Raw genomic sequence first — 17049 nt, 5'->3', positions numbered from 1 at the left:
TACTAGACCTCTAACCAGTGTGTGAGATGATCAAAATTTTAAAATTCAAAATTGTTCATGATTAAACATCAACAAAAAAGTCGTTTACCGCATATAGGGCTCTCTCCAGTAAGTATGATTTCAGAGCTTTGCGAAATGCGGGAAAGAATGAAAGTGACTTGATATTCGAAGGCAAATGATTGTACATTTTCTTGGCATTGTACAGTATTGAGCCCTTAACTAGTTCTGAGCTCGGGGTTGGCAGATAAATATCGTGCTCCGCATTCCTAAGTGGATAGTTGTGAGAAGGCCTTTCAGGAATAGAGAATATGTGCTTGCGGATTAAGCAAACGGATTCAACAATGAATAAGGAAGGAAGAGTCAGTATTTTGAAATTTTTAAAGAAATTCTGGCAGTGAGTTCTACTGTTTAGTCCCAATAAGTATCGAACTGCTCTCTTTTGAAGCTTGAAAATACGATCAAATTTTGTCGCGCAGCAAGTACCCCAGAATGGAAGGGCATAACGAAGATGCGACTCAAAAAGGGCATAATAGACCATTCTAGAGGTTGATGAGATAAGTTCCTTAGACACTTATCTTACAACTTTTGATTTTTTTGCTTTATTCGATAGAAAATGATACTCTGAATAGAATGACATATCATATATCAACTTTTGACATTTTCGAATATGGTTTATTTGAAATTGCAACGTGCGATTCATAACGACAATTTGACTCGAAATGCCAAGTGTGTGGTACCAAATTAGCTAGTGTTTTTAACACCAGCAATGGCACCAGGAATGGCACCCTAGATTGAAATTTAAAATTCAATTTTGTTTTAAGCAAAAATGTCAAAAGTTATGATATGGCATTCTAGTTAGAATGTCATTTTCTATAGAATAAAGTAAAAAATTACAGAGGGTTCCATTTAAAAATCAAAAATTCTAGTTGTTTTCGGTGAAACAGTAAGTGACAAAAAACAATTCAATACTTCAATGAATCCTAATGTATGTCATATACTAACATACCAAATCTCGTTTTTTTATCTGATAAAATAAAAAAGTTATAGGGGTGAGCCACTTTTGAGACACAAGTACAAAAAAGCGACCCTAGTTGTAAACTGTAAAGGTTTGAGTGATGGTTTTATAATTAATTATTAAACTTATACTACAGAGCGTGTAAAAAATAATGTATCATGTTCTACATCACCGGCTGATTCTATGGATAAAAATAAAATATGATTCCCGAAATGGATAACCCTTTAAATGATAGATGAAACATATTTTGAAAGTGTGAATGAAATAATATATTTCCGTTTATTTTTAAAAACATTGGTAAACAATTCTCCTTGTAAATGTGATACTCTTATACACATATTTCAATTTGAAGGCGAATGGCAATAGTGCAAAATTCCGTAAAAAAATTGAAAAGGTGTTTTCAATTACAGAAGAGGGCAGATTCTCACAAAACCTCTTTTATCCTTATCGATACAGTAATTTCAACATATTCTTCTTCTTCTTCAAATGCCTTCTTCGTTGCGAAGGTTGGCAATCATCAGTGCTATACGTATTCGTGACACAGCCGACCGAAATAGTTCGTTTGTGGTGCACCCGAACCAGTCACGTAAGTTTCTCATCCATGAGTGGCGCCTTCTTCCTACACTTCTCTTTCCTTGAATTTTTCCTTGTAATATCAGTTGGAGTACTTCCCCTAGGAGTTGCAAGACCTTGTCGTCGTTGGTGGGGAAGCTCCTGGTCAGGTGCTGGGGGGAATCCCCTCTAGCACTTGGCTTGGTCTAAGAAGCATCTTACTCATCGTCTTGTCCCTGACTGTAGTGTCGTAGCCAGGGAATTGCACCAAGACATATAACGATACCGGGCGGGGACAGCCTCAACCTTGGGGCACCGGGGGGACCCCATTGTATTTTACCCTTTAGTTCTACATGCGGGGCTCTGTAGAAGTGGACCGACTGTCCCTAGCGACGCATAGGAACACTATGAGATCTGGTAATAATAGTAATAAAAACATCACCGGTGAAGCTGTGGGGAAACCCCCTAGCGACACTGGGAACAGTAACAATGAAAGTTCCAAGGGGCCAAACCCAAAGAAAACTACAGGAGAGGTGGCTGACACTTGCGTGAGACCATCCTCCGCAAGTGACATACAAGCTACCACCTCCTCCAAGGGTCGGGAGCCTACCTCCTACCTCTAAACCTAACAAGCGACACAAGCTACCGTTTCGTCTACCCGGCCTGGGTCGTAGCTCCTCGACGGTGAGGGACACGGGTCTCTGTAGGAAGTCCTGGGACTGTATGATGAGTTATAACTCAAGAAAGGGGGACACAATAGATCTCTAAGGTCGCAGAGATTAACCCCCCTCCCACTTATTCTAATTCTAAAATCAGTTAGAGCAGGTGGTACTTTTCTCCTCTCATGACGTGTCCACGGTACTGAAGTTTACGCTTTTTTACCGTTATGATAATTTCTTTTTCCTTTTTTATTCTTTTCAGGATTTCCATGTTGGTCACTTTATCGGTCCATTTTACCCTAAGTATTCTACGGTACAACCAATTTCGAATGCCTCTAGTTTCCTTATGTCAAGTTTCTGCAGAGTCCAAGCCTCTACACCATAATACAGCACCGACAAAACATAGCATCGCACCATTCTGATTTTTAAATCCAAGCTGAGATCGCTGCCACAGAGCACTCTTTTCATTTTCACAAATGTTGTTCTCCCCTGTCCTATTCTAGTTTTAATTTCTTCAAAACAGAACAGTCGTTATTTTTCAACATATTATGGACATAAAAATCTAGGAGCTTTTTACGTGAGAACGTGCTCTTTGGTTAGTTTGAAATCGTGAAGGATTTTCAAGAAAACTAGATTTAATGGATTCAATACGTCCATTATAGTATTAACGAAATCATGAGATAGTAGATATTATTTTTGATCAAAAACATTACACTTGGTACAACGTATGTCAATAAAGCAACCAACTTTAAAAATGTTAAAGTGGCTTTACATTCATAACAAAGAATGATTGATGAACATGACCCCAACACAGGTAGATACAAAAGATCTATTTACTAGATAAGAATAATTATTGTATTACAAGTCCGGGAACTTAATAAGGAAACGATTTAAAATTAAAAAGATGTACTACCAGATAGATCTCTCTTTAGAATTATATATTATATACCCGTCGTTTTAACCCACTACTTATTTACCCAGTAGCAACATTTTAAACGCTATTTACAGCATTATCGGAACAATTTGCCTATAAACTTGTCCTCGGAGGTCTGTTTTCTGCTAAAGGAAGTCCCGGAGCCGCTCGCCGATTTTCCAGTAATATTCTACGCCGCCGAAAGAGGGCTTGATTTATTATAAGTAGCCGCTATTTAAGATCGTCAATTAGATCGATATCGACGGTATCAAGATCGATATCGCAGTCGGCGATCAGGTAGCTGGTTCTGTTAACATCGATGAAGAGACCGCGGTGGCGAAAACAGCGTTGCCAATTTCGAATGATTTTCTTTTATGCCATATTGTTGATTGTATGGGAGGAGGAAAGTCACCGCGACTATATTGTGTCCCTTTTTCTAAAAGTCAGTATCTGAGACGGTTTTACAGAGGTTAGTTCTCCATCTCTGATATCAATCGTACCAAAGTTTGTCTTGGTTTACTCAGTGATGAGGTTTCTGGTGTTTACCCACTTTCCCTACAGAATCTGAGTTCGCCATTGTTTCTGAGCTTCAATATGCTGCGGTGTTCATAGAGGAGACAGTTTCGTACTAAAAACCCCGTGAAAATCCGAAGATTGTTCTTACTTAAATCTAGGACAATCTTTGAATTGAAAAAGTTATAGGGGTGAGCCACTCTTGAGACGCACCCGGTAGAGTTTAACAGAAATTACAATATGTTTGCTTGTTTCTACTTTAAAAAACAATTTTATAATTTTTATGTTACAATAAAACCAAATTTACAAAAATATATCTTTCTTAATAAAAATATTTCGTTTTACTTCTTGGCATAAACCGACATTTTCTCGATTCATTACACACGTTCAAACGTCCGATAGGGTCCTTTATGGAATTGACCCTTCACCCTTATTTCTTTAATCCGTTTTGCCCATTGGCTTAAGAAAACGTACCCCACAACGGATATTGTTTAGACTTGGTCCAATCCAGTTTTGAAATCCTTTCAGCACCTTAAGAGGGACCAAATACAATAGCACAATCGGTGGACATTTTATGTAGCTCGGAACATTACGCTCAAAATGTGACAGATTAAAACATGCAAATGATTCTTTTCCTTTTATTTAATTACGTAATATTAAAAACAGAGACCAGAGAAGAAACAAAGAATTTTTTGTAAAATGTGAATTATCGTATTAAATAATAAATAATTTTGGCGAGGTCAATCTCTAGGTCTAACTCTAGTTATTTACTAAAAATTGAGGTAAATCTTGTTCAAACTTAACACGAAAATTATAGAGAGATTAAAAAAAGGATACGATACCAACCCCCCCACCCCCGTTCTAACTACTTTCTTCTACTTTTTTGAATGTTTCAAATCATTTAAAAAATTATTTGTTCCGTTTGAAAAAAAAAATAGCATGTTCTATTCGGAGTAAAAATTCTTTTTGTGCATTCGCCTGTATGTCAAACGTACAACCTCGCCACAAAAGGTATCATTTTTACTCCTAATAAAACAATATACTATTTTCTCGAATTTTAAATTACCCCATTTAAAATCATTTTTACTCAATATAAAAATGAATTAGAACCTTCTCAAGGCCAACTGGTAGCCAAGCGCCATTAAAAAATGAAGAAGAGTACGGATCAAGTAATGACGTCTAGAGTTTGACCTTACCAAAATTAACAACGATTCTCATTGTAGATATGTAATATTTTTGATTGTAATACTTAAAATGTTTTTGAATATATTCTTACCCAAATATTTTTTGTTTCAGGTAAATTTGCTGGTCACACAATTCGACGTATGCACTTTGTAACAGGTTAGTTTTTATTTGCTAACTTAAAAATTAACCAAACCAAAACAATAAAAAAATCCACATTTCTATTCCACATAAGATTTTATTCTTAAAATTCTAAAAGTCTATAAATATTTAACTAGTTTATAACAATATTATAATATAGTCTTCGAGGCTTCCTCTTTGCCATGATGCGATCTGATCTTAGTTTCTATTTCTTTTTTCTTTGCTCTTTGTTTTTCTTCTTTCGTTCTATCTTTATTTGTGGAATTCACTTCTAAATTCATCTATTTTCGTATCTTGTACTGTTTTCGATTCATAATTGCTACTTGATTTTTTTATATAGTATCTGACGACTTGACAGTTGCTGTTCTTTATTCTCTATATCTTCGTTTATATCTCGAGTCAACTATTTACTAATTATTACTTATATATTTCAATATCTTTCTAGATTTTGAATACGCCATTTTTTAGTTATTGTCCATTGAATTCCTATTCTACAATGTCACTGATTTACAGTAGACATCAATTATTAGTGATGGACAAACTGTTATTTTTAGATAACGGTTGAAACTGTTATAGTTATTTATAAAAAACAGCTTAAAATAACAACTTAAAAATAACAGGTTTCTTTATTTTATTGCTAAATATCTGAAAGAGTATGAGGCGGTCACCGCCAGGCGTATTAACGCAGCAAGTTGCAATAATGACATGCTCGGTGGTAGTATTTCGAGGGTGTGAAAACATTTCTAAATATCGATTGTTATCTAAAATACCTCTCTAAAAACGGTGGTTGTTTACAAATAAGCGCTCTTTACAAATTGGGTACAACTGGATAAAATTTCCTCGCATTTGCCAAAAATAAGCTCTAAACGTCGAGCAGTTTAAGCAGAATCGTGGTTAATCAATTACTCAACTTTTTGGAACACCCTGTATGATTTTTTAAAAAATTTCAAAATATGTAAAAAACAAAATAAATTATGCGTGTCCAAGCGTTTTCCCGAAAGACTAACCGTTTTTTAAATAACAAATATTGTAATATTTGAGGGGCGTTTTCACCCTCTTGGAATTTGAGATTCGAGGAACCCCTCCTTATCGAACCTCAACCCCACAGTCAATCCGTTTGCCTAAAATCAGCTTTAAACGTCAAGCAGTTTAAGCAGAATCGTGATTACTCAATAGTCATATTTTATGAAACACCTTCTATATATTTTTAAAAAATCTTAAAATATGTAAGACAACGAAATAAAATATACGTGTTTAAGAGTTTTTCCGGAAAACTCACCGGTTTTTAAATAAAAAATATTCTAATATTTGAGGGTGGTTTCAGCCCCTTAGAATTCGAGTTTCGAAAAATCCCTTCTTATCGAACCTCTACACCCTAAAGTCAATCCGTTTTTCAAAAATCAGCTTTTTACGTCAAGGGCTTTAAGCAGGATCGTGATTAATCAATGACCAGATTTTTCAAAACACCCTGTATACATTTTTAAAAAATCTTAAAATATTATTCTGAAAATTTTTCAGAATAAATAAATACGTAAATATTGAAACTTAATAATGTACTGAAACATACAGCGCCATAATATCTCGACCTCCGCCCGTTATGCTCGTAAGGGGTTGAAAAACAATGTATCTAAAACAACTGATGCGTTATTCTCCAACCTGTTTCGAACCTCCATCGACAATCGACCGATGCAGCGGCGTTCCTTTCCCACTCCGATTATCTCGACCGCGGCCCTGTTATGCTCGTAACAGGTTGAACAACAACGTATCTAAAATGACTGCTTCTCCAACCCGTTGCGAGTCTCCATCGACAATCGACCGATGCAGCAGCGTTCCTTTCCCATTCCTGTTATCAGTGTTATTTCGGCCGCCAGGCGTTATGCCCGCAACTGTTTCAAAAAACCTGCTTCTTTTATATCCTATTATTTTCAAACTGTCGTAAGCCCAATACGACCATCGACGGCGTCGACCGAAGCAGCTACGTTCACCGTAGCGCATTCCCCACTCCGTTGTCCGTTGTCTCGCCGCCTGTATCGATGGTTGACGAAATAACATGTTTTCCATCCATACTAGTTGTTTTTTGGAATTGCTTCGAGCAGCATAGAATTTCGTGGCGGTGCAGAGCGCCGACTTCGTTTTTGGTTTCACGAGCGGCCGATCTCTACGTGTCGTTATTTTATATCTGTTATTTTTTAGAAATAGTAACGGTTGCGTTATGTTATTTCTAAATAATTGTTATAGAATAACAGATAGTTAAATAACAACCCATCACTATCAATTATTACAAATAAACTATAAGCGGGCGCTATGTGAGCTATCCAGATGGCAAATATATATAACCATCTCAGTAGATTGAAGCACTGAGGAAGAAGCATTGAAGCTATGGAACAACTGTGAATGCTGAAAATGGGAAAACACCAGAACATCTCATCACTGAGTGCGCCGAGACGACAACCATTCCATGCCATAAACTTTGATACGACTGACATCAGAGATGGAGAACTAACCTCAGTAAAACCGTCTCAAATACTGGCTTTCGTCTAAGCCCTGAGACTGTGTGATGAAGTACATCTCAATAAAGAGAGATAAAGAAACAAAAAGAAAAAAATGCTTAAAATAAAAAAACAAATCCCGCATAAAATAATAATAAATAAGCATTTTTTGTCCGTTAAGCAAATTTGTTTTATTAGTCAAACACTGGTGACATATTGATGTCCGTTGGATTAACACAGCGGTGTTTAAAAACAAATAACTATTTTATTTTGTAGCTTTTCTTACAGAGCAAGTGGCGGTATAAGCATAGCATTTTTTGGAAGAGATGAATCCGCCACAGAGGTATAGACATTTTTAACATTATATTTCACATATTTGCAAAATTTTTGGAAAATCTTTTCGTAATTTACGTGAGAACAAACGACCACCACCGTTTATAGCGGCTCTAATTGGACACAGAATCAACAGAAACCGAAAGCGCGGAGAACTTTTTCAATGAATATCGCATCCGTGCCGCCCGCAACTTCGTAAACCGGTGTAAAAATCCATTCTGCCATTTTTAATTAGAAACGCCGAAACTTTTAACCGCTCTTTATTCTATCTAATTAATTTGTTTTAGTAACGGACGTGTTTTTTTTTTAACGCCGTCGCTGTTGTTTTCCGCGTTTTTGTTTTCACACCGATGTTGTCGTAAATAACACGAAAACGAAAATAAAAAAAAAATAGAAACGCAGCGATGATATTCTTCGATTGTAGATTGTAGATGAGGGAGGAAGTTAATCATCGCAAATTTCGTTTTTTTACCTGAAAAAATAAAAAAAAGTTATAGGGGTGAGTCACTTTTGAGACGCACCCGGTATAAGTGGAAACCATTTATTTAGATTGAATTTTAGCTCACATGTAGTAATAGATTATTCCCATATTATAATGACGAAACAACCTATGTGTCTGTTAAATATTTATATTAAGTCAGTTTGACCATTTCCTCTATGTGGTTCTCAAGCGGAAGTGCGATAGCCATATCGAAAGCATAAAAGTATATTGCTAAAAATGCACTAACTAGATGATTTTAAATATTTCGTTTTCATTTTATGGTATATCACAATAACTGAAAACGATTTTTAAACGAACTTTACAGGAAGGCTATAAAAACCATGATAATGGGCTCTTTCACTATATTTTGGAATTAACATAATTGAATAAAACAATTAATTCTAGAATTTTCTGCTATCTCACTTTCGAAAAATTTGAAGTCGTTCTTAAGAAAATAAATAAAAACAAAAAAGCCCAGAATAAAAATCCGCACTTTATTTTTAATACGTCACAGCTGGCATGTTGAAAAGCGGCAACACGGCAGTGGCCGGGCCACCATGCTGACCCATCACCACCTCCGCACAAGGCCATTCAACCTTTTCCAATATGGCGGAGATAGAAGTGCTTTATTTGGCGCGTATTTTAAAACCTGCTTTGTTTCCAAATAGACATTTTTCCCACAAATGTCGGGTTAGATTACATTTCTCCACATAAGTATGGAATTTTTTGTATTATTACTTTTATGAAAACATCAGTTAGTTACTTTTTATAAAAAGGTCTGCTTTCTCAGAAAATAAGTGGTGTTAAAATATTCAAACTTGAAGTAGCATATAGAGTGTGTTAAAAATCATCGGAAAAAGAAATAACCAGAAATATATGACAGAAAATAGCAATATAAACTAAATATTTAATTGCAAACACTTACCTACCATAGTTTAGAATTTACTGAACGTTTGATAAATATATACTATTATGGACAGTATAGGAAGTTACTTGTCTTAGAAGCCTTAGTAAATGCTCTTCGAATTATAAACTACACTGGCTTGGGTCAAAAAATATGGAATATTTTTTCTATGTTTTGCAGCATTACACAAATGGGAATAAATTTAAGCTATAATAGGTGAGGATAAATTAAAAATATAATATGTGTTTCAAGATTTTATATAGAAAAAAAAAACTAAATACCTTTTTGGGGGGTTCGTAAGTAAAACTTACGCTTAGCTTAGTTTTCTTTACTCTTTCTCTTTACATAGGGTATTGTCTTTGTGGTAAAGACGTAATTCCTTTTGCATAGTTAGTAATAATAGTTCTTCAATAAAATATATTTTATTATCTGAACAAGATGGATTTAATAATAAATTCTGACGTATGTGCGGGGCAATTGTGACTTGTGACCTAAAAAAAGACTTACATCCAGGCCATTTATATTTTCAAATGTCAATGTTGTCAATATCTTTCTGTGATCTTTTTGATGTAAAAAGCTTGATTCTTCTTTCAATATTTTACTTATAGTGAGGTAAGTGTAAGCAGTAGCCATAACTATATCCTCACTAAGGTAACAGAGGCTTTGGCCTTTGGCCTTTTTGAGGCATATTTAATGCACTTCTTACCCGAGAACTACTAGTAGGAGTGAAATTATCTCTTTTAATAACTGTCAACCATTTTTTACGAAGCTCGTCATTTTTGGGGAATATAAAAGCAGAAATCTTGGGACCCCCTCTATAATTCCCGTTACAATTTGGAACAGAGCATGTAAAAGGCATGCTACAATAAAATGTTAATACCTACCCTTTAATACCTATCTTTTGATTATTGTAAGTAACCTTTTTTAACATCTTTTGATTATTGTAAAGTACTATGCAGACTGGCGGCAAAGGCTTTTTACTCATTTAGGTGTAATATCTTGATAAATACTTCTAGTTCTTACCTTAACATAATTAATAATAGAGGAGTACGACAAGCACAAAAGTTTGAAGTTCTCTATGTGGAATGTCTGGTTTGGATTTTTATTACACTGTTATTTTATCACAATTTTCTGATCACACCATGCACTGAACATTAAGAACTAAACAAACATGTTGCAGAAGCACACAAACTGGAGATAATTAATTATTTCTGGTATGCAATCGGAACGAGAAACCACGGCTTTTCAGGTTAAAGGTAAACAATTTAATAATGCGCTGCCTTCGCCGCCATATTTGCCTTGCCCATATCATGTTGATTGGCCTTGAGTTGAGGTGATGCTGGTCAAATCAAATCGCAATGTTGCCAGTTGTTGGCTGGCGCACGTGCACGGTACTGCAACGTGATTGGGTGTATTTTTCATACGTCATCAATTGGCGCTTTAAAATTATTTCAAATTAAAGCAATATTGTGGGCCTATAAAAAAATTATTCAATGTCGCGGAACTATTTTTTTTTTGGATAAATATACTGAAAATAGTCTTCTATTTCAGATTTTGTCCTTAAATTGGGTATTTTATTTTTTGTGAAAGAGCCTATTGGTTTGTGTTTAAAATACAAAAATTATGTTTTCACAGCGTATCTCGGTTATCTTATAACTTATTAAAAATGTGAAATCTGTGTTCCATAGAGTTTTTCACGAAGAGATCAGTGGCATGAGTGGCATAACTGGATTAGTTCATTTTCAGTGCAGTTTATTAAAATTTTATGGTGGAAATCAAAATTATCTGGTTAAATTAAATGAAATGATAGGCTCTTTTAAACTAGATTGATTTATGATAAAAAGTTAGATAATGTATTTTTACTTATGAATATAAGTAAGAGTATAGTGTATTTTTAGAAAGACCATAACAAGGCAAAAAAAAATAATATACGCCGCGCCGGCCGTAAAGCAGAAAAATAGTTACCGGTAGCTGTTAGCAGCAATTAAAACGAAAATAATATTTGCAATGAAAGATGCAGATTTTTTTTTATCATTTAAGATTTTAGATTATTCTCTATCTCTAATACAAATAATAATAAATAGCAAGACATTAGATTTTGCTATAGGAGATGTTTAAAATGTCGATTGTCTTCTCTTATCCACAGACGGGACCGTTTCTCAGCATTTCCTGCGGAATTCATTAACTCAGTGCGGGTGAAAGATACCCTCGCATAACCACTAAATACTTCTAATTCTTGTTTAGGGTATATGGACAATTTAAAAATAAGAATCTTTAGTCTTGCTAAAAGATAAAAATCCATAGGCGCTAAGTCCGGCGGTCTCGTCGGCCAACGGCTGGGACCTTGGTTATCTATTCAATTATTGGTTGCAAAACATTTCTGATAATTTCAGCGTTATGAAGCGGTACTTCATCTTCCTTGAAAAATAAGTTTTCGAGTTCGATTACGGACAGATCTTCATTAAGGAATCCCCAGAACCTACTAATTAAAAGGAGACGAACAAAATATCAAGTGTTCTGTATTTTTGGAAAGATAATTTTAAGTTCTTTTCAGTAAACTAAAAATATACAGGGTGTCCCAAATAAAATCTAAAATTTTCTGCTGATAACTCTTAATTATTAATTTAAAAATAAAATATACTCATACCATTAAATTCTACGTAAAAAGGTGATCGGAAATGTTTTCATAAAAATACAAAAATTTTTTATAGCAAAAAAACTTTCACAACGATATGTTAAAAAGGCACATTTTTGAAAAACATCTACACTATGTACCCGGATTGTCTTTACAACAGGCAAACTTTTTTATTATTGATATTTTTGGGAAATATGCATTCTTCATAAAAAAATTTGCTTGTTCCAAAATGGCCAATTCCGTTTATACTTTTCCAAATTTCCATACCATTCTAAAGAAAATTAAAAAAAAAACGTGAAAATATAGTTGAATTTTTTTAGTCCTAAAAATCAAAACGTTCTATGGTAATATAATTTCGATTTCATTCTTTGATAGATGCATTGAACTAAATATATTTTGTGCTTCTTTAACATTTTAAAAAAGCAAAAAATATGACGTTAATTAAAATTCTATCAAAATAATAATCTCTGAAAGAATGAAAACGAAGTTAAATTACCATAGAAACGCGTTTTGATTTTTAGGGACTTTTTAGGAAAAATTCAACTATGTTTTCACGTTTTTTTAATTTTCTCTAAAACTGTATGGACATTTGGAAAACTATAAACGGGATTGTCCACTTTAGAACAAGCAAATTTTTTTAAGAAGAATGCATTTTTCCCAAATTATCAATAATAAAAAAGTTTTTCCTCTTGTAAAGACAATCCGGGGACATACTGTATACAAAAGCCCTTTAAAAGTGTCCAATTCGGCCCACCCTGTACAATATGGAGCAGATGGCAACACTGCAAGGTTTAGATACACGGTAAAGAAATTTCAGATGAATAAACAAGTGGCACTAAAAAGTTTTTTTTTAATTGTACGCAAAATGTCAAGAGAAAAACATAACATCTTCAACAATTTTTTTTTTGGCAAAAAAACTCATAGGCCTGTTTCTAGGACTGAAATATACTGCCAGTTAAAATATCTGCACTTATTTCTAGGACACCCGGTATAATGTATGATATTAGAATGATTCGTACCATAGTAAATTCCAATACTCACTATGCGCCGCGCCGATGCGTCGATTTGATTCCATCCATTGTGTTTGTGATATTCGGCCAAACTTACGCAGAATCCATCGCATCGACGCGACGTATTGGCGCATCAAATCGACGCATTGAGGAATTGCACCGATAAACGGCTTCAGCGCATTGTAAGTATAGGACTTAAGTAACCGAAAGTTGCCGCATCCGCACTATTCGCGACCAAGCGATAAACGAAATTATCTGGGAATGCGAAAGGGCATCGCTGATCGACTAAAACCATCATTAACTAAAACAAAGCCTCATACAGCAGGCAGCGTGCTCTCGTTTTAACCGCCGTCCGCAGACATTTCCTTATCAATAAGTCGAGTGAGAGAGAGAGAAGGAAACAAACATACGTGAGTCGAGCTAAAGTTCACTGAAGGGAAGATATCGTGAGAAAATTGAAAAAGATTATATCGGCGGCCACCTTGCGATATTTCAACTACGACCGCTCAGGAAATTTACCTACAAGAAAAAGAAAGCAGATGTAAATGTCAATCTTCGTTGTCGATCTGGCCCAGTGTTCAAAAAGTATAAATTCTGAAGTAAATGAAATAATCTTTTTTTTTTTCTTACTTCATATACAGGGTGTTTCAAAAACCATGTGCCAACTCTCGTGGGGAGATTCTTCGCCTAAAAATAAGATATATTTTTCATATCAACATAGGTTATATCCTGTTTTGTTTCGTATTACCACAGATTAGGTATCCTATAAGTATACAGATAAAAATCTTGTCCCTAATTCGTGGTACGAAAATTGTTTTTTATGACGATGTGCAAACGAGTCAAATTTCCTGTGCGCAAAAATAAACTCGCGTAAAATAACAATAAACAGCGTAATAGAGAAATATCGCTCAACCGAATAGCGTGCATGGACGTTAATAAGGCCAGGTGTTATTTCCTTTACGTGAGGTGGTATTAACTCTCTTCGCTTATACGTTGAATAATTTTGATATTTGATTTTTATCGTGATGGCTTTTTATAAAAGTGAAGAATTTAGTAAGATAAATATTAATGATGGAGATGGACGTGTGCGGATTCGTGAATGGTCACGATCACGGCCACTACACTATACGAATGTGAGGTATATACATAAAATTAATGGTATTAATTTGCAATAGCACCTGGAACCCACAGTTTCATTATGGAGCCAGATTAAACTAATCAGAATGTGTATTATGTCACCGTAAAAGCCCGAATATTGGTTAAACGTAGGGTTACCCACGTAGGAGCCCGAAATATGCAAAAAAGGTCAGTTTAGGTTAAGTTTAGATTAGGCCTATATTTTTATTAATGCAAAACCAACTAAAACCTAATTCTAATCTAACCTAAACTCACTCCCTCTTTTGCATATTTCGGGCTATTACCTAGGTATTTCTAGGTTTAACCAATATTCGAACTTACGGTGTAAATTTATGGATGGCCCATAAATTTAAATTCGGCGTACAAAAATGTAATAGTTACTGTAGATAAGAATAAATTAAAATATAGTTCCACGATAATTTAGTTTGCCAACTTCTTTTCATCATACCTAATAAAAAACCGTCACAACCACTACTCATAGTATGTATACCCTATGTATTTTTAAACATCATTATGAGATTTAAGTACACATAGGTGTCCATAATATGAGTAGCGGTATTGACGGTTTTTTGTTATGATGAAAATGTTGTGTTATATAAAAAAGCAACAAAATATATTATCGATTGCAGCAACTATACCTAGTTTACATTCAGTATGTCCAATTAATATAGAACATTATACCTATGCATGATTTTAAAAATTTGCTAATTAGTCTAAATTTATTATATGGTAATTAAATATGGTAATTAGTCTAAATTTATTATTTATGTAATTCTGCTCTTTCTCGTATAATTTGTCCCTTGGTTCTCATACGGAAATAGTTAGATTAAAAGAGCCAAACTGTACCTAACAACCCATGCCTTGACATATTTTCTTTTAAAATAATATCGCTTTCTTTATCCGCCGGTCCAGACGTCCTTGCCCTATTCGCTCATCAACGCCGGCTCTATCGACTTAAGTACGTGTTGACAGGCAGGTTATTGAACCCATGTCGCTTCTAGCATGTCGTTTTTTCAAAGATGGGTCCCATATAAACGTGGCTAGAAGTATTTTCAATACTAAAAGTTCCTATAAACATGAGTATCGAAATGCATATTTATAGAGTTACAGGATGTTAAAACTTTTTAAAATTAGTTTTTTTGTAATTATATCTTAAATACCATTATTTTTTTATTTGAAATTGCTGTAGGCTGGACTGATAGTAATAATATTTAATAATAAATTAGGTAAAATACATAATTTATTAATTTTATTTTAATTTTAATTTTATTAATTGTGAATAATAAAATTACTTTTACCTTATGAAGGAGGCCGAATTCGACAAAATATCAAGAGATAACTTTGAATTAGCATTAAAGGACCTACACAATTTTGATATGAAAAAAAAGTCAGTGGCGCACATGTTTTTTTTTAAATATTCCAGTGATAACCCAGATGCACGTCCCTGATGAGTTTTGAACAAAGCAGAATCGGACCTATGTTGGTATGAAAAATAAATCTTATTTTTACGTGAGGAATCTCCCCACGAGAGATGACACATGTTTTTTGAAACACCCTGTAGAGGTAGAAACAAAAACAGTGTATAACTTTTAAACACTATTATTTTTCGAAGTATTCACCACGAAGAGAAAAATGTATTTTTTCATCCGTTAGAACCAATTCTGAATGCAGTATACTCGTTTGTTGCTACTTTCAAAATGACGTTTTTGAAGGCGCTGACTACATCTTCTGGCGACTGGAACCTTTGACCACGCATTCCATTCTTCGATTTTTCGAAAATTAAAAAAGTCGTTTGGACTTAGGTCTGGACTGTATGGAGGATGGTCCAACTATTCGATGTTTTGTTGTTTGGTGGAGAATCATTCGTTTTTAAGGTTTGGTTTTTTGAAACTCATCAATTACTTTCGGCAAACAAATAGCCAATCATCAGTAACAGTTCTTTGATCTTATCTGGGACTTGTTACTACACGATCTGCTCTTGAGACAAATGTCGCCACCATCTTTTTGGAAACACTTCGAGAACGGGTGACTTTCGTCGATTTTGGTTCATCTCGCATCACCAAAACAGCCGATTAACCTTTATTTTCGGGTTCATAAGAGTAAATCTAGGATTTATCACTACTGACAATCCTGTATGTACTTGTTGAGTTTCCTGCGTTAAGCCGGTGTTGAGTTTTTTGACACCAATTGACTCTAATTGCTTTTTGATCTTCCATCAACAGATGCGGTATCAAATGAGAAACTAATTTTTTACAGATAATTCTTTATATTAAATTTTTCGAATTGAGGTCATAAACGTTTTCTGACTCAATTTATGTTGCCTAAGACTCAATTTATGTTGCCATAACTCTTTTCGTTAATTTCCATAATTTTATTTAAAACCATCAGAAATATTTGAGCTTGGCTGAATAAATATGAATATTAGAAAATTCTTAGTAATAATAATTTATAATACATTCAGAAATAGTAATTATAAACGAAGAAATATTTCTTTAAGTCAGGTGGTGTATTCCAGAAGTTGTTTATTAAAAATAGCAAGGTGCGAATACAGAAATCTCCCACGCTCGAAACTGTCTATCATGCTCTACATTAACCGGTGGCCAAGAACGGATCGAAAAAGGGTCAAACACCATTCAGAAATTCAGAGGCCGTCAGAAAAGGGACAATGGTCAGCGGGGACCTGCCACGATCTTTAAAAAGGGACTATTATTGCCCTTATTTGGATCCATTCTTCGAGGTCTTTCGGAGTTTCCGTGTACAGTATTCAACAGGTTTTTTTAATTTTTCTTTTAATATAAATATAATTCTTCTTTTAATAAACTTTTTGTTTTGTTTTTGGTCTGGAGTGTTTGTCCAGTAGGATTCCTCATTTGGTATTTTCCTTAAGTAGGTACAGATTTATTCCTTCAAGGAACATGGCTGCAGTTACAGGATGTTCTAGGGCTTTTAAAAAATAGGTCTTTTGTACTAATAATAATTATGTACCTTAAATACCATTATTATTTACAATTTAATAATAAATTAGACAAAATAAATCGTTTATTGATTTTATTTTTATTTTAGTTTTATTAATTGTGATTAACAA

General features: G+C 34.3%; 1 protein-coding gene across 3 annotated transcripts in view; it reads left to right on the top strand.

Annotated features, from left to right (window-relative positions):
* The window catches only part of LOC115884544 (B-cell lymphoma/leukemia 11B), a 116617-nt gene that overhangs the window by 34518 nt on the left and 65050 nt on the right, over positions 1-17049 (top strand). Inside the window, exon 2 of one of the 3 annotated variants that reach the window (XM_030903157.1) lies at positions 4949-4993. The exons of the other annotated variants lie outside the window; for them this stretch is intronic. Coding sequence (XP_030759017.1) covers positions 4949-4993 — 45 coding nt within the window. The remainder of the gene's footprint in view (positions 1-4948; positions 4994-17049) is intronic. 3 annotated transcript variants of the gene reach the window in all.

The sequence above is a fragment of the Sitophilus oryzae genome, unplaced genomic scaffold (assembly GCF_002938485.1).
Source record: "Sitophilus oryzae breed Bouriz unplaced genomic scaffold, Soryzae_2.0 scaffold_302_pilon_pilon, whole genome shotgun sequence".
NCBI classification, from domain to species: domain Eukaryota; kingdom Metazoa; phylum Arthropoda; class Insecta; order Coleoptera; family Curculionidae; genus Sitophilus; species Sitophilus oryzae.
This window is presented reverse-complemented; position numbering and strand designations above follow the sequence as displayed.